Source organism: Anser anser, assembly GCF_964211835.1.
Source record: "Anser anser genome assembly, chromosome: 12".
NCBI lineage: Eukaryota > Metazoa > Chordata > Aves > Anseriformes > Anatidae > Anser > Anser anser.
Window position 1 is genome coordinate 13875335 of NC_139733.1, and position 18037 is coordinate 13893371.

Below are 18037 nucleotides of genomic sequence, written 5' to 3' on the forward strand. Positions count from 1 at the left end.
CTAGTAGCTGCACTGTTGTGTTATTTTCAAAATAAAATTAAAGCAACATGTTAAAAACAACTGGAAGAGGATGACTGTAAGTACTGAAATAGCACCTTTAACAGAGGTGCCTAACAAACATTTTTTCAAGTAAAAATGCAGGTATGCACGGTTCAATGTAGTGAGAGCAAACTGCCTAGCAGTATAGTGTAAATAAATAGAATTAGAAAGATCCCAATGAAATAAGTTCTTCTACTCAGCATTTTTAGTATTTTGGAGGTGCTAATGTTAAAAGGCCTACTGTTTCTTTACGTCATTTGTTTCTATAAATGCCTATCCTAAAATACTTTTAAGAAGGAAAGACTTAAGTGTCTCAGTAGATTATACTAAATGGCTTAATTCTGTTTAATCATCATCTTGTTTAGAATGTTTCCTATAGTAAACAAGCATATTCCCTGGGGAAGGTACTGCCAGGTATTTACCTTACCTACTTGCTTGATATTTCTGCTTGTTAGGCAGCAGTCACTAAAATATGCTCATAGATTTTACTGAGAGCTGGGCCTGACGTATTCAGGTCTTTTTCCCGATGGATCCTAATAAATTGTGTCTCTCTTTTACAGGGTGGCATGTATGTTTTTCAACTCTTTGACTACTATGCAGCTAGTGGTGTATGCCTTTTGTGGGTTGCATTCTTTGAATGTATTGCTGTAGCCTGGGTTTATGGTAAGTGAGAACCCTTTCATCTGATACTTTTGGATGAGTTAGTGACAATTTTGCTAGCCAAACGTTTAATCATCAGCCATCCCTGAATCATCTTCCCAGCAGCAGAGACATGCCATTAATATAAATTTGCACTGACCACTTGGAGATAAAATTGCATCTGGGATGAAGCCAGCCTCCAGTGTTTTTCCACACAAAAATGAGTGTTTTTCTATTGCTAATTAATAAAAGCACAATTAAGCATTTGCATGTGTTAAGTTTAGAGATGAGAGTTGAAAGTCTGGCCAGCCATGAAAATTTGTGCTTGTCTCAGAGAATTTCCTTTCAAAGCTGCAATGTCTGCAAGGGCCAAGCCAACTAAATAGAAAATACAAAAAGAAAGCTGACAGAAGAGTGTATTCTGTCCTGTTATTTTTAGGTGAGGCTGAGTACCAAAGTGACAGTAGTTTCCATTGTTGCCTGAGATGGTAGCTTAGGAATGATCAGAAAATGTTTGCTGTTTATCACTGGTCTTTTCCCTGATTCTACCTGTACTCCATCTTCTTAAAAAAAGCAAAACAAACCAAGCCTTCATTTTACATCAGTCAAATTTCTGTAGAAGCAGGATGTACCATTTGCTATTGTGTCCTTCCTGTGACGATTCCCCTGGCAAGTTCAGTGAGACTTTGGGGAGAGAAGTGTGTGCATGACAGGGGCAGGAGGGATAAGCATTGTGCTCCTGCATCTAAATAATGGGCTTCTGAAGGAAAAAATCTTGAATTTCGCAGCTGTGGCAATGTAAGAAATATGTCTGACACCCTTGTCTGCCCTTTAAATACCCCTTGGGGTGCCTAGGAAGGCAGCTGTAATTCTGCAGTTCTTAGGTGGCTTTTATACTGTGATAACTATGCTCACTATCTCTTACAGGCGCTGATAATATTTATGATGCCATTGAGGATATGATTGGATACAGACCTGGTCCCTGGATGAAGTGGAGCTGGATTGTGATCACACCAGTTCTTTGTGTGGTGAGTACTGACACAAGCTGTTTCAAGTCTTCCATGTGGCAGCTTTGAGCCTCTTCTTAATGCTTCTCTTTAAGTGAAGGCTGTTCCATTCAGAGACCAATTTGCAAAGAGCTGCTGAAGGCGTGATATATTCTCGGATGTTAGCTGTTAATGTGACAGCTCTCTGCTGTGCTCACCCCAATTGTAGTTGTCTACATTTGAGTGGATTTTTCTTAAGATTGACGAAGTATTACATTTGTGACACAAAAAACTCACTCCAAAGAGCAGTCTCTGATTTAAGTAATAGAACCACTAGGCCATTTTAACAAAAAGTCCTGAGGCAGGACTGCCCATCTGAGGCAGACACTCGTTGTGGAGTATTTCCTTTGCTGGAAAGGACATCCCAGTAAGCTCCTTGCAATGTACAGCAAGTGTTTGAGCTCTGAAAAAGGACACACAATGTACTGCAGCTGTTCAGCACCATCGTTTAACACCCTATTGTCAAGCAACGGTTTACTTACCAGCAGATGTTAGATGCTTTTTTAATAATTTAAATTGAAAAATAATGCCCCTATTGGTTTAAAATACATATTGTATCTGTCAGCTCTGTCTTTTTCTGCCTGTCTTCCTTAGGGCCAGTGATAGCATCAGGGCCATGCTGCTTTGAACATTTTTCGAGCCTCACTTAATTTTCCTTTCTTATCCACAGGGGTGCTTTATCTTTTCTTTGGCCAAGTACAAGCCACTGACCTACAACAAGGTCTACACATACCCTGACTGGGCAATCGGCCTGGGCTGGGTTCTTGCCCTTTCCTCCATGATCTGCATCCCTATGGTGATGGTCATCCGCATCATACAGTCAGATGGGTCGCTCATTGAGGTAAGAGAAACCAGCAGCCCCTCCTTACACGTCAGAGAAAGCCTTGCATGTGGGAGAGTGAGTTCAGGGCTGAGTCACATTTGGGGGGCTAGGTGGGCTCTTTGCATTTGATTTCTCCAAGCAATTGTGGAAGATTTAACATAAACCAGGAAAAGAGAAGTAACATGAAGTAGCCCTCACCTCTCCTTAATGCAAAAGGTAGGGCTGCTTGTATAGAAAACAGGCCACAACATTCTGTCCTTCCTCACCAGTTGGATAAGTTAGACTATAACATAACCAAACATACAGCCTTTGTGCACGGCTGTCTGTGTAGTGGAGAACAGGAGCTTCAACTTGCTCTGTTTGACGCAAAATAAGCACAGAGCTTGGAAAACTGCCACCTCGTTCAGGTAGGGCAAAGTGGATGCCTCCCCTGCAGTGAATGCAAATAAGACTGTTAAAGATCACCTGTCCCTTTGGCAAATGGTAGGAACAGAGCAAACGCAGCCTTCTGGCCTCAGACAAACACCAGGTGATTTTACTTGCCTCACACTTCTGCAGCTTCCAGCTTGGTGAATTGTTGCCTCCATGTGCAGACAAGCACTCAGTCTGAGGTGCTTCCAAGTGCCAGGTCTCTCTTCTCCAGCCCACGGGGAAAAGGAAGCACCATCCCCACAATCACTGAGAAAACAGAGAGAGACTTGGATCCAACCCAGATGCCTAGGAGCTCACTGAATTTTAGGGAAATTTGGATCCACCTGTGGATTGTGTGGCTCTCAGGCATGGCCTTTGCTTTGGGGCACTGAATTAAAGTCAAACTCTCCTGACAGTGTGCTTCACATTCTAACTTTTTTTTTCTCTTTTTTTTTAATTCCTAATGAGTCAAAGTGAAACACTGAATCTAGATTTTCCTGAGCTTTGGAAAACTTGGGTTCAGATTCAGACTAGTCAGTGCAGATTTTCTTGGGTTCAACTTTACAGCCAATCTTCCTTTCATATTTCAGCACTGGTTCTCCTGGTTTGTTCTTCTTCCAATGGAAAGTTTTTAGAGACTGTGCAAGCATGAAACTTAGCACTTCTCTTCTAAGGTTTCAGATTAGTTTTGTTTTTGCCTAATGAGACGGTCTTAAATGCTGCCCCGGGTATTCTTTGAGGAGAAAGTGGGACACTTTGGGTTAGAAAAAAAGAGAGAATAGAGTAAGAAAAGAACATTTCCCAGGGCACAAACACTTGAATTTGTTTTCCTCCAAGTGCTAATGGTCTTTTTCAGATGTGGCCAGAGCATTTTCATGAGCGTTTATTTTCCTGCCTACATTGTCACCATCTGTTGAGAGACAAGTCTAAAAGTAGCCAAAACACTTCTAAAAGACCATGTTAGGAAAGGGAAGAGAGTAAACACTGGTCAGATGCCATTTAGTTCTTTCTTTGTGAACTGAGATGTAGGAACGAAGTTGCCACTTGGCAATGAGCGGCTGGCCTAAAAGGCAGAGTTGTTTCTAAATGAGGAAGGAGAACAGACAAAACCTGAGCAGCAGCTGCAGCACTGAAAGCCCTAAGTGCTAGATAACGCTGTGAATGCCCGCTGTCTGACATGCCAAAACTCAAACGTTGTGCTGCACAGCCCTGTTCCCCTCGCCCTTGCAGAGCCACGTGGCACCTGCACATCTCCGGCAGCCACCAGCCCCGTTCTTCAATTGCCACGTCCTCCGTTCTGCACAGGAGGCTCTGGGGAGTGCTCGGTCTTTCAACCTTTGCTTTTTTCCCTTTCTTTCAGAGGATAAAAGCAGTGGCTGCCCCCAAGGAAGTGAATCGGTGGTCCAAAGAAACAGAGAGTGGCACCCCCTTCTGCCCCAATGGAACTTCGAATGGCGGATTGATCAAGCCAACTCATATCATTGTGGAAACCATGATGTGAGCTCTCTCTGTGAGAGGATAAACCTGCTTTAACTGCCGTTTACTAACCATAGATTCTCATAGGACCAGGTTTACAGAGCTTTATATTTGCACTAGGATTTATTTTTATTTCTCACAGAGAAAGTTATTTTTTGTGTGTGTTTTTTTTTTAATATTTTGTAAGGTAATCACAGCAGATGTCTCTCTGTAGAGGGAGAGCTTTCATATCAGACTAGACATATTACAGGAATTTACTATTATTGTTTTTTTTAAATATATATATCTTTATCTCTAAATATTATACATCTTACCACTTGAATTGATTGTCTTGCCAGCAATATATTCAAGTCTCAGAAAGCAATTTTAGGTGCTGGTATGGTTGGGAGCAGGGTAACCTACAGAACACACAAAAGGCGCTCTGTTGAGAGAAAAAAAAAAAAGACACTGTTTCAAGAGAATTTTCAAAGGTGTAGTATTTCCACCCTCTGGTTCAATTGTGGTAAACGACAGGCTTCAGGGTCACATGAGGGAAAGGGTACAGTTATGTTTAGCACAGTCCCTGAACAAAGATACAGCCGGGCAGCTGGGGCAGAGAGTTTGAGAGGGAGGCAGAGAAGCTGGGTGTGAAAAGCCTTGCAGCCCTTCCTCCAAGCACGGTGCTGGGACCCTGTCACACAAGCAAGAGGAGGATTTCAGGAAGGTGTTTGCAGGACTTGTCATGGTTCACTTCTTTTTAGTGTATTTTTTTTTAACTTAGGTGAAATGCCTGCTGTTTGTGCATGAGCGAGCAGGTTGAATACTTGCTCCTTTTTTTTTTTTTCCAACAAAGCAGATTTTAGCTGAGGTTTCGCTGGTGTAAACTTGAATTCTGCAGCCTGCCCCTGAGCAGCATGAGCGAGTGCCGAGGCACTGAGCAGAGAAAAGCAGCACCTGTGGTTTTGGTGCTTCAGACGTTTGCTTGCTCATTTGTTTGCGTGTTAACTATTGGACTTTGGTTTGGGGCAGAAAAATAAAATAAAAAAATCCCTTGTGGACTCTGACTGTCCAAAGGTGGACGCAAACCAGGTCATCCCCAACACAAGGAACAAAACCGCTCACCTACACCTGGTGTAAGCAGTATTTATAACAGACACGTTGTTAATAATAATAGTAATGAAGATAATAATATTGCTCAGCAAACAGGTGCTTTTCATCCACATATCTCAAAAATGCTTTGCCAAGTTCGGTAACCAGAATTCACTTTATTTATTTATTTTGGGGAGTTGGTTACTGGTGGGTGAACAGACAAAAGGACTGAGTCCCTTGTCCCACGTTACTAAAAAGCAGCAGTGGACCTAGGTTACCCAGTCTCCTTGCCCATCATTAGGTTAGACCATAAGGGTTGCAAACATTTATGAGGCCTATGAATCTGTCTGCTGAATAATCTGCTTATGGGATATTTAGTTAAAGCAAAGGAAACATATAATACTGAAATGTTTTGTATTTATTTGGTCTGAAGGAACTGCGTACCATTCCAGGTTAGAGTAGGGACTAAAGAGAAACCACTACGAGGAGCGTGGGAATGGGGGTGCAGCAGGGTTGCTGGGTACAGCTTCATGTGGGCCAGGTGGATGCTTCCACGGGGAATTGCTCCATGAAGACTGGAGCATTTTGTCCAAAATGTGGATGAAGGTTTTTTTTGTTCTTTTTTAAACTTGAGCAGGTTGTGCTGGGAACAGGTTCTCTGGCAAAAGTTATTTTCTTATTATGATGCCACAATTAAGCTATCCGAAGGTATCTAGAGGAAATGCTTGATGAAAGCAGAGCTTGTATATGCTTTTTTGGCTGTCAGCTTAGTCTGTCAGGGCAGATTTTGGCATTTGAACAGGAGCGTATCCAGTTCTTAACATTCCTACACAGTAGTTTTTTTTAATTTTTTCATGTCCCATGGACTAACTGGCCACAGCAGCACAAACACTTGTTGATTAACTCGTTGGCATTACTATAAAAACAGTGATTGAAAATTAAGAGATGGACCAAAAGCAAAAAAATATATATAAAAAAATCTTTCTAGTTTGAATTTGTATATATTTTTACATCACATGGCTGAGTTGCAGCAACAAAACCAGCCATGTCATGGTTTTTGTTTTCTTTTTCTGGTTGCTGTATTATGAGAGTTGTAAATGAACCTTTTCCACAGCTGGAGATGGCAGACATCTAATTTCACCTGCTGGACCAGTGGCAATTGCCAACCTAAGGCCCTGAGAATATCCCTGGAGGAATTCTATGAGCCAGGGAGATTCTGGCTGGAATTTGCCATCAAACATGCAAAAAGTAAATTTGCATACAGCTGATTTTTTTTTAAGCCTTTAACAATCACAGGCAAGGAGATGGAATCAAAGATAACTCTTTTACTGGGTTTCAACTGGGACCCTTATTTTTGCGTTACAGTTAGTGTCTGCAACAAACAGGCATTCTTGCCTGGGTTAAGATGGGAGCAGCAGTTTGGGGGGGGGGGGGTCTAAATTAATGGTTGCTGTGAGTGCAGATGAAACACTGATGCTTAATTTATATATTATTTTCTTGATATGTTGTCATACGACTGTATTTGAGATTTGTTTGCACATCGGTTTCATAACATAGAGCTGAGACAAGCTTTAGTTAGGGGAAAAAAATGGTTTGGCTACATCAGAAATGTGTGTGGTGAAATGTGGGTGTTTAGCCATCTCCCGCCTTGTGGAGAGCATCTTTGCATTAAAAACCAGAGGGCTAATACTACACCTTTAAAAGTACAACTACCAGAGAACCAGAACCCAGCCCCATTTCGATATAAACTGTGCCATTCAAATCAGTCGCTTCCATGTACCAAGTGAAAAATGTCTTGCACGTACGCAACAACCTCTTCGAAGCGTTCTTGATGTAAACTTCTCTGGCCCTGCTGTGCTCTTCAGCATGACTGCAAGGGAGGGCTGGGGCTCACAAAGAGCCAAGAAATATTTCTGGAAAATAGTTCCCTTCACCCCTTTTATTTCCCCTACAAAAAGAATTATTTTTGTTTTATCTGGGGTTTGAGTTCCAATGAGCACATTTGCATTTTAAAGTGTTTTTTCCTAACATTTTTATCAGATTTCTGAACTTTTCTTCTTGATAAATTTGCATTTCAACATGATCTTCTGCCAAAATTATTAAAAAACAATTTTTAAGAAAGTCTGTGTTTCCTACCTATTTATGATTGCAAATACAACTGATTTCTTTTTCCTAATTTACTTGTTAAACACTTGTGACTTACTTTACCTGTTTTATGTAAATGAGGAACTCTGTATTAAAATATCATGACTAGTCAGAGATGAACTGGTTTGGATCCAGGGAAAAGTTAGGGCAGTTTTTGGCATGAGATCTTCAGGACCAGATAGCTGCGTTTAAGATCACAGAAAAACAAAACAAAAGCACACCTTTTCCTATTTCATGCACCTTTGTATTGGTTGGTTCTTCTGGGATTGGAAACAGCAGATTTTCAGCACTATTTATTTCCAGCTGAGCTGAAATCAAGAGAAGTTCAAAAGGCAAAGGGGAGAATTAACCCCACAAGATTCTCTGACGTGTTTCATATCTTTCTCAGTTTTCCAAACTTTGTCAGGTCACCTGTGACTAGTTATGATCTCACTGAATGGGCATCTATTGTAAGGGACTTTACCAGTAGTCTGTATTTCAGTATTTAAACAGTATGATTTCATAAATAGAACTGGTTTTTATGGTTGTTGTTGTTATTGTTCTCATTTTCCTTTTCATCTGTAGCTTTCCTTTTCATCTGGTCCAAACAGATCCACACACTTAGCAAAGCCCTCTTTAAAGTGTGAGATAGTAGGTCCACAATGGATTTGTTCTTGTGTTGTAAAAGAAAATATCAAAGCGTCGCAGCTGTATTTACCATCTAAAACAATGCTGGTGTTCAGCCTTCAGCAGCAGCGTAGCTCGGGAGTGGAGGGAGTTAGGAATGGTCTGCTGAAATAGGTCCCGGAGCAGCAGGACTGATTTTCACTGCACTTCCTGGGAAGAGGAGGAAAGAGAAAAAGAAGGTGCAGCCTTATGGTTGCTGTAACGCACACAAAAAAACCCACACATCAGCAGAACCTTTTGTGCCACTGTCAGGATAGCAACTTCTGCAGCTATTTTTACTCTGCTGCACATCCTGCCTTCTCAACTGCAGATAGTCCTGGTTCCTCTTCCCTGCCTCGGCGTTAGAACAGTTCAAGTAGATCTGAAGACACCTGGACATTTCCATTCAATAGGCCTTTTACAAGTCTCCTTCCAGGCTGCTTTCATTCGCTAAGGAGACTCAGTTTTGGTGAGGTTGTGCTTGTCACACTTGGGTTCAACGCTCCCACTTCACATCAATGGCAGAACTCCATTGAGTGGGAGAACAATTTGAATGTTTTGAATACCTGTTTATTAGCTTCCACTTCTTGTGGTCACTGCAGGATCGCGTGTGGAGGCATAGTGTATATAAAATGTTAAATAAGCTGTGTGTTGAATGGAGTGGACAAGTTAGCTAAGCAGCTCGAGTATACTTGGAAGAAAGATGACCCTGACATCATTTCCAGATGATTCAATGCAAGTTGCTCACTTTCAGTAAAAAGAAAAATAAATCTGTGCTTACGCAGAGTAGTAGATGAAATCTTCCATCCTTATAAGCACGCACACAAGTGGGGACATGGCTTTCATTCCTAGGCTGCAAACTACGCGTGTAAGTCTTTCAGAGCTGTTGTGGCTAAGCACTGAGAAGGTTTAGGCACCACTTTCCAACAAAGAGCCGACCTGCCAGGGCACCCAGATGGACTCCACTGAATTGGGGTACAAAATCCTGCACCATGGACCCTCTGAGGAAGCCTTGAGGTCTGGGCTCAAAATCTTTTCTGGCTCCTTGTGAGCACCTCATGGCTCCTTCTGTAGGAGGTCTGGTGTGCTGTGGCCTCAGGCAGCTGCCTTGGACTTGTTTCCTCCAAAATCCTCATCCAAAGCTTTGTGGTTAGAATTAACATATAGTTGTGTATTTGTATATTTGCATGAGCAAAGGTCAGGAACTGTCAGCCCCTAGTAGCTCCTTTTATTTCTTGTAATCAAAGATAAGCTTAAGAAAGAAAGTATTCAGTTGATTGTGACCCATGACACCTAAGAAACCAATAACCTAGTGCAAAAGAAGCCCCTCTGCCCCCAAACTCCATACTTTGGTCACAAAAAAAAAAAATATTTCTGCTGGTATCAACAGTTAATTTGAGCTTACTGGAAAATTTTCTCAAGAAAGACTTCCAGCATAGGCAGCACTAGCCCCATCTGGAAAACTGCCAGTTCAAACCCTGCAGGGCTCTTTTCTGCTACCCCACTCCCCCCAAAAAATGTTCATGTTTTGTACAATGATTCTCTGCTTTAAAAAATAATAATAATAATCTGAATGTTTGTTTCTATTCAAAAAATAAGCAGAAAAAGTCATTTTTGTGTACTTTTTCCAAGTATCAGTGTGAACCGTTGATTTCAGTTTACCCACATCCTAAAAAGTAAGAGCTGAAAAACCTTCAGCCATGATTTGAGGAAAAAAAAAAAAAAAGAGAGAGAGGGAGAGAGGGAAGAATTTTGCAGGTTGAAAACATTCAGAAAACAAATCATTCCCCCATTCCCAACAAAGGTAGAAAAGTTTGATTGCAGGATTTGCAACTGGAAAAGAGCCTGACCCTGCTGGTATTGCTGGGCTATTGAATGACAGCCCAGACACGTCCTTTTTTGTATTGCGGCTTTGCCCTAATTTGAAATAAACTGTAAAACTGTCAGGATGTAATTGCTACACACTTTACACAGTTCTGGGCTTTAGGAGCAAAGCAAATTAAAAACAGTGTAAAAAAGGGGCGAGTTTCTGGAGGCTTCCTCCCTGTATGTCAGCTCTGTGCTGCACAGTGGCATGGTGCCGCTTGCTTTCCCATGTGCAGCACAGGGAAAACATTGGCAGCCGTATGCTAAGGAGCTCTCGGTGGCCTGAGCTGAGAAATCAGAAGAAAAAGAGGGGGAAAAATACATATTAAAAAAAAAAAAGGGTGAAACTTGATTATGCTAAGGAGCTGTGCATGTGTGCTTCTGTGTGCGTGCATATACAGGGGAAGGCTTCGGGCCTGTAGCATAGTACGTGTTAGCATGATACATATTGGTTCTAAACCTCCTGCATCTGCTTCTGCAGTTGAGATGTTAAAAAGGTTTTATTTCTTTTTTCAATATTTAAAGGAAAAATTATAAAAATTATTTAAAAAAAAAAAAAAGAGAACAGTGGCAAAATCATGTTGAGAGGCTAAATAAAACACCTGAGGGGGCACATTGAGTTAGTTTGTCATCTGCTCCTGTCCTGGAAGCCAGCGACGGTCTCTCAGCATTGCAGCATCCCAGTACTGTTCCGAAGTGCTCGTTGTTCAATAGGATGTTGTTTTTCTCCAGTGTAATGTTGTGATTGTTACCTGATACGTTGCCAGGGACTTCACATTGTGAGAGGTGGTCCATCTTGTTTGATGTATTTGGCTAAAAACAGTGGTGGTTTTTTTATTATTTAAATTCCTAGCAACTGTGACTACAGTAACGTGATGAGTAGCACATAAAGTGAGGAGGAGACTTTGATGTTGTCCTCCTCAAAAAATGTCATCTGAACTTTTTTTAAAAAAATGAAAAATATTTTTAAAACATTTTAAAACATTTTTTTGTGTTTCAAGACGGAATATTTGTATTAGAAAAATATCCTGGAGTGTAATTAAATCCTAAAAAACCCTATCCTTTGTGTATATGGTAAATGTTTGTATTTTGCAGTTTCTGTTTTGCTTTTTAGATAAATGAAATGTATATGGATATTTTTAAGTCATCTTTGCTTTTTTAGATGAGTTTGTAATCACCTTATAACAGAAAATAAAACTTTCCTTTATAAACCAGCCACACTCTCAGATGTTTTCAATAATTATCTCAGCTTGTCCTTTAAACCTGTTGGGTTTTTTTTTGTTTGTTTTTGTCATTAATATTACACATATAGCTACGAGGAGAAAAAAAATATGTGGGTGTGTTTTATGTACATAGTTATGAGTGTGTGTATATATATATATATATGTAGCTATCTATACACACATACGTGCACGCACCCACCCTTGGACCAGCTTTCTAAGCTGACTTCATGGCCCATTTTCTACTTGTTCCCCATAGGCGTACTTTAGTCTAGGTTCAAACTTGCACATTTGACTAGCTAAACCCAGCCCCATAGAGGCTGGCTGTTTATTCAACGTTACTTTTGTCACGCCACCATGTATTTGGCTGACCACGTCAAAGGGTCAGTGCTATCCCCAAACCACTTTGTTTCACTCTTGCCCACTCCATCGCCTTACGTCTTCACCGGCATTTTTGTTTCCCCAGCCCAATGTGCCCACAGGGTGTGTGATGGTTCTCACAAAGCAGTGAGAAGGTAGGGAAACAGTGCTTGTTAGCTTTTTTGTTTTTTTATTTTTATTTCCTCCAGTTTTCTTCCTTTATTTTGCTGGCCACAAACTACCCCTGCAGCCACCAGGGCACAAGGAGATGACTGCAGCTCTACTGCTGCTGCTGGGGAGCGCCAGCCTTCAGGCCGTGGGCTGAGCAGCCTTACCTGAGCCCGTCCCGGGGAATGGCCTGCTGGGCATGTGTCATGGCACCGCTGCAAGATAGTCAGGGGTTCAAAAGCAGCAGAAAAGGCCAATGGGAAGCAATTAAAAAAAAAAAAAAAAAAAAAAAACGCATTTATTTATTTATTTTCCTGGTGTATGGGACTTGTCATTTAAAGGGCTCTGACAGCTTGTTCAGTCAAGCAGCTGAAAGTTAAACCAGACAGGCCTTTCCCTAAGTCATGGTAAGGAAAAGAAAGAAAAACCAAATCACTTAGATGGGTACTATTTTTGAAAAGCAAAACTGCTCAGCATTTGTGCACCAAGCCCTAACCACTGCTCCACTGAGGCTGCGGCCACCCCATGCCCCTCACGGGGCAGTGCCATGCGCTCGCCATGGGCTGAGGGCTGGACCCTGGCCAACAGACCCCCCCCAACCAGGTTTCCCTGGTGCATTTTGAAGCAGAAGACTTTTTTGGTTGTTTTGAGGGGGACTGTTTATTTGTCTTAGGTTTTGGCTTGGTTTGGTTTTTTTTTTGGCTGGGTGAGATCTGAGGGCTTGGCCTGGGCCTTCTCCTCCCATCGGCAAAACCTGCAATGCCTGGGCCGAGCAGCCTGATACCAGCACAGACAGCAACTTCAGCGTGTCTCAGATATAAAATATAAAATAAAATAAAAACAAAAAAGCCATGCAGCATCGCACACAACTGCTGAAGGGCTTTGTGTACCCGCCATGGGCAGCTGTGACCTGCCCAGGCCTGTGCCAGTTCCCTCGTCCGAGGCCTGCAGGCCGTGGGTGATGGCGGCCGGCAGCACATACCAGGTGGGCAGCACCGCGCTGACCTTTTACCTGCTGGAGGCGGTGGCCGGGCGCCGCAGCCCCACAGGTCACGTTGCACAGGCGCTCGTTCAACCCAACATCGCCCTGGCGCCTGGCTTGGCACCGAGCGGCTTTGGCAAGGCCCCGGTGCCAAACATGTGAAGGGCCTTGCTCGGCAGCCCGCGCCCCAGGAGGGCAGCCAGAGATGACCGATAAGGCTTGTTTACGTGGCAATGATTCCCCAGCTCTAACCAGGAGCGTTTCCATGCTCGACCTCCAAAAATTCCTGCACTACCCACTTGGCGATGAAAGGTTGCAAAACCCAGTGCACCCTTTCCTTGCCAGTGAGCAGCAGTTCCTGATGGCTTTATCTGGGGAACACCGGATCCTGAAGAGACAGCGCTGGACATGTAGAGTGTCCTTAATCCCTTTATAAGAACAAAGGGAAGAAATCCTTACTGTAAGAACACAAGCAATCATATTCTGCCTTTGTGGCAGTCTTCTCTTAGGACAACAGGTTCCAGAGGTGGGATAATTTGGCTACCACAATGCAGCGCCCCAAGGCACCCCGCTGAGCTTGCAGGAGCCAAGCGCCCATTAGGCCACCCTGCCAGCACAGCACAGCAGCCTCCAGTGATTTCTTAACCCATCCCCACAGGTTGCCATAGCCTTGCAAATGCTGCCACGGCCACCATGTGCATTGCTGCACCAGTATCTTGTCCTGACGCAGCCAAGGTTTAGCCCAAGGAGGTTTCCAGTGCGGCCAAGTGAAGCTGCAGTCATATTATAACCACGCGCGTGGACATCTCCAGCTCTGAATGCAGAGACAAACAGAAAATTGTCCCTATGTCCACAGGGAATGAAGCGACTGGCCCCAAGCCCTGCTGCTGGATGGTGATGAGTGGCAACCCCAAGCCCACAGGAGGAGCCCTACAGGCAGTGCCCACCCCTTGCCCTACCAGGTGTCTCCTAACATAGGGTCTTTGGCAAGTTAAAACAGGGCTGGAAGCAGAGTATTGCCCCGCTTCTGTCCTCTAGCAGAAAGAGACAAGAACCAAAACTAATGCATTTCATTTGCTTTTATTTAATTAAAAAAAAAAAAAAAGTCAAAGTCATTGCAATCCCATTTAAATACAGAGATTTACAAATAGGTCCAAAACAGGACTAAAATATTCTTTGAAATGCTGTACTTTTAAATATTGTGCTTTCATAGATACATAAGAAAATTAGCATATAAAAATACTTTACAAGGAATACACTCTAATATATGGATAAAAATACACATTTAAGTAATGCATTTCATCTTCATATCATTCAAAATGCATAGGAAGGGATACAAGGACCAAGTTTTTCTTCCTTTTTTAAAGCCTTTAATAAAAGTCTTCATTAAAAACCTATGAGAAGCCCCAGCGAGCTTCCACTGTTCAGAATATTGCATATAAAAACACTTTCGGCTGCACTGTCAATGCTCCACAGTATCAATTATGGCACATTATCTAGTTGTGGCAGCAATGGTATGGGATATTGCATACTTGAAGAGAAAATGGCTACAACAACAAGTAGCTGGATGGGGCTGGACACATCTCAAAGAAACACCCCAATACGTCGGGCTATTGCGGAGGGACGGAGTGGGGATGGATGCGGGGGGTGAGTCCTGGCTCAGCAAAACAAGAAACATGCTGCGTACACCCCTACAGCGCCCCGAACACAGCACCAGCATGAAGGTGGTGATGAAGGAACAAAAAGTGCGAGCAGGGAAGGGGGCAGTGGTCACTGGGGCTGTGGGTCCCCAACCACGCGAGCTCCTCATCTCTGCCATGCCTGAGCCTTCCCAGGGAGTGCAATGCCAGGATCACACCCGTGCCGGGACATTAACATCGTCATAAAGTGCTAGTACATGAAACACAGAGCGTCTGCCACAGGAGGAACTCGTGGGGCTGGGAGAGGAGGAAGAAGAGCCCACGGCCACATTTTGACTCCGTCCTGGCAGGCAGATGAGGAAGCCAATGCAAATATCTCAGCTGTCTCCTCCCCATGGGCTGGGGGCACTCAGGAGGGAGGGACAACCCAGGGGGCACCATGCTTGTGAAGCCACGGAGAAGCCAGCGACAGGCAAAGGGGGCAGACCAAGGGCAAGCAGCCGAACCCACATGGGCACACACACTGCCAGCGCAGGTGGGGACACGGATGCACAATCTCCATCTAACAAAGAGCTTCTCATGCCACTGCCTGGCAGAAGACAACAAGGTTTTATTAATTCAAAACATCGGGGGGCAGCCCTGGGATGATTGCTTTTCTGCTATTTACTTGGCGGCACAGTTTGCAAGCGACAGATCTCTGTAACACCCATCTGAACAAGGTGGCCAGGGCTGTGGGTAGGTATTCAGGGCCTCCAGCCTTGGGCACAGCACTGCGCTCTGTATAACTACTGCAGCACAGGTAACTGCATTGCTCATGGGAAGCGATGGTGAGAGGAGTTGCCTCATCGCAGGGCAGCGGGTGGTGGGGTGAGCCAGCCCTGGTGGGAGAGGGTGGAAGGGGCTGGCAGGAGGCAGCTGCAGATCCTGATTTTTGAACAAGAACCATACCTAGCCACCATCAAGCGCATTTTGAAATCCCTTTTAAACAGGGCCCTCCACAGCCCTGCACCAGGAGTGAAAGGGGCTGCGGAAATCGATTTATCAGGAGTGTTTAAAGGGTGGAGCTGGGTACAACAGAAAAGGAAAGGCGTTTCAGTCTTGCTGTACGCGATTAACAGAACAAACAAGAAAAATAATAGCACCATGTATGTTTGTAGGATGGCCAAGGCCTTCAGGGCGACAGCCTGGGCACAGGGGATGCCTGGCCGCGGGGGACGGCGAGGGATGTTCCTTCCTCCCACCAGCAGCTTGTCCCATCGCATGCGCCGCCCACGGCCCGAGATGCACGTCCAGATCCAGCCTTCCCAGCAATTTTTGGCGGTCTACAGGCGACAGCTCACCGAAGACCCACCTCCCCACTTGCAGGTTATGGTACACACAGCGTTTACAAATACCAGTGCAAAAAAACAGGAAAAACACCCCAAATACCACAACGGCTTGGCAGAGGCCCCCGGCGCCGGCCGCTCAGAGTGTCTGGACGCTCGCCTTGAGCTCGGCGCCACGGGCTGCCTGTGCTGGCAGCTCTCCGTTCCCCTCCAGGGGAGCGTTGGCAGCCAGCGCCAAGGGGTTTCGGCTGATCACCAGGTCCAGCTTGTCTCCAGCCTCTGAGATCAGGGGGACGGCCAGACAGCAGTCAAAGTCTCTCGTTCGGATGCGGTTTACCTGCCGGGATGGATTTAGGATGTGCCATGGGGAGGAACAACAGAAACACCACGTTTGTTAGTCAGAAAACGCAAGGCTGGTGTTAAACCCACACCTGTGAACCACACAACGCCCGGGGGGACTCTGAGTGAGGGGTCACAGCAGAGCTGAGCACAGGCCTCCCATCAAGCTGGGCACGTCCTTGCTTAGCTGAGAAAACACTCAGTATCTGGTAGAGGAAGGGAAAAAAAGTCTGGATCAGGCATAAATCCTGAGCCCTGGAGTCTAGGACTGTATTGTGACTATTAAACTCTACAGGGCTCAAAATCAATTCTCCAATTCAAGTCTGTGAGAGAAAGGTGGTGATTTTCCATGATTTTTTTTTGCCATCATGGCTTTTACTGGCTTTAAATCTGTGATGTGGGGTATTCAGTGCCTAGAAAACAAACACAACACAGACTCTGAGGCTTCAGTCAACCGTTTTCAACCAGCACTGTTCCTTTTGTCTCTTGCAGATCTTCAAGCACATTTCTAGGCTGGGTCACCTGCAAGAGCCACCCCAGTTCTCCCGCCTACAGCTACTGGAGCGCCTGGGCTTGGTGCCACGACAGCCCCAGGATGGAGGGGGCTGGCAAATGGCATGGGGAGGGGAGGCAGGGAAGGGAGAAAGGAATTTCCCACCCACCTTTGGAGTGAACATAACCCCTGAGGCCAGGCATTGCTTCCTTCTCTGGATAAGGGCTGGATGAGGCCATGCAACCTTTGCATCCAAAACCCTTTCCCAGGATTAATGCGTGCCCACGGAGCTGGGCTCTGTGATGGCAGCAGTGTCCCCTGCCCTATCTGGCATCCACACAGCTGAATCCAACACCGCTCCTTACAGAGAAGTAAGTGACTAGCAACAGTTTCCAGACTGTGCACGGACAAGGAGAGAGAAGCCATGAGTTTGCTCTGCCTTTGCTCCATGCTGGCCAGGCGGCTCCAGAGCAAAAATGAAGTTAGTGCAATGCCATGCTCTGGCTAATCCTTCTGGCTGAGGCAGAGGGTCCTTAGCAGGGAACTAGGTGTTTTGCTGGCCTTCAGAGCTGGAGCTTGCTTGCAGACACATCATCATGCCCAAAACCAGCAGCACTGTGGAGCATCCTCAGCAATGCATCCCTGCCACAGGTGTCAACACGATGGCAAATCTTCTCACAGGTAGAAGCCATGCGGCACAGCGTATCAAAGGGGGGGTCTCAAAAGTCTCCACTCCGCTCTGTTTAGGATTTCGGGCACAACTCCCGGAGCACTTGGCACTCGCAAAGAGCGACACATCCAACATTCAACAGAAAGGCAGCCTAGAGCCTAATTAGCTTCTTGTTCATTCTTGCACCATCTTTTATTTGAAGCCGAGAAGGAATAATTGTATAGCAGCCAACTGGCTAGAGACCATAACAAGCTTAAACAAGGTTCCCCACAGCCCTGCCAGTTCTCCAGTTACCTGCTGTACATAATATATTGGCTCTGACTCTACTGCTAACAACCCCCGCCTAGAAATTAGTAAAACTAAACATCTTTCTGAGTGTTTCCAAATATGGTCACAATATCTGCATTTCCAAATGGTGGCAACTTTTCCACTTCTCAGTTGCTATTTGAGTTGCCCCAAAGCAAAACTTGTGATTTTTCATCCATATAAAGTTCCTTTCCAAGCTCCAAAACTCACCATGCTCTTCTTGTCCCTCTGGTAGGCAGATATGCCCAAGTTACATTTATTACAGACTGTGCTTCTGACCAGAGTTTTTATTCTGTTTCTGCATCGGTTGTTTCAGATCAAATATCTTTTGAATAAAAATATCCATGAAAAACAATTTGCTTGAAGGATGGTTTGT

General features: G+C 44.5%; 2 protein-coding genes across 24 annotated transcripts in view; one reads left to right on the top strand and one right to left on the bottom strand.

The window, feature by feature from the left end:
* The window catches only part of SLC6A6 (solute carrier family 6 member 6), a 58003-nt gene extending 46631 nt beyond the window's left edge, over positions 1-11372 (top strand). For all 11 annotated transcript variants that reach the window (XM_083796178.1, XM_083796181.1, XM_083796176.1 and 8 more), the window contains 4 exons: positions 600-702; positions 1606-1706; positions 2395-2565; positions 4319-11372. In XM_083796178.1, the coding sequence (XP_083652304.1) occupies positions 600-702; positions 1606-1706; positions 2395-2565; positions 4319-4459 (516 nt within the window). In that variant the 3' untranslated portion in view covers positions 4460-11372. The remainder of the gene's footprint in view (positions 1-599; positions 703-1605; positions 1707-2394; positions 2566-4318) is intronic.
* The window catches only part of GRIP2 (glutamate receptor interacting protein 2), a 266312-nt gene continuing 258398 nt past the window's right edge, over positions 10124-18037 (bottom strand). For all 13 annotated transcript variants that reach the window (XM_083796150.1, XM_083796146.1, XM_083796148.1 and 10 more), the window contains one exon: positions 10124-16190. In XM_083796150.1, coding sequence (XP_083652276.1) covers positions 15993-16190 — 198 coding nt within the window. In that variant the 3' untranslated portion in view covers positions 10124-15992. The remainder of the gene's footprint in view (positions 16191-18037) is intronic.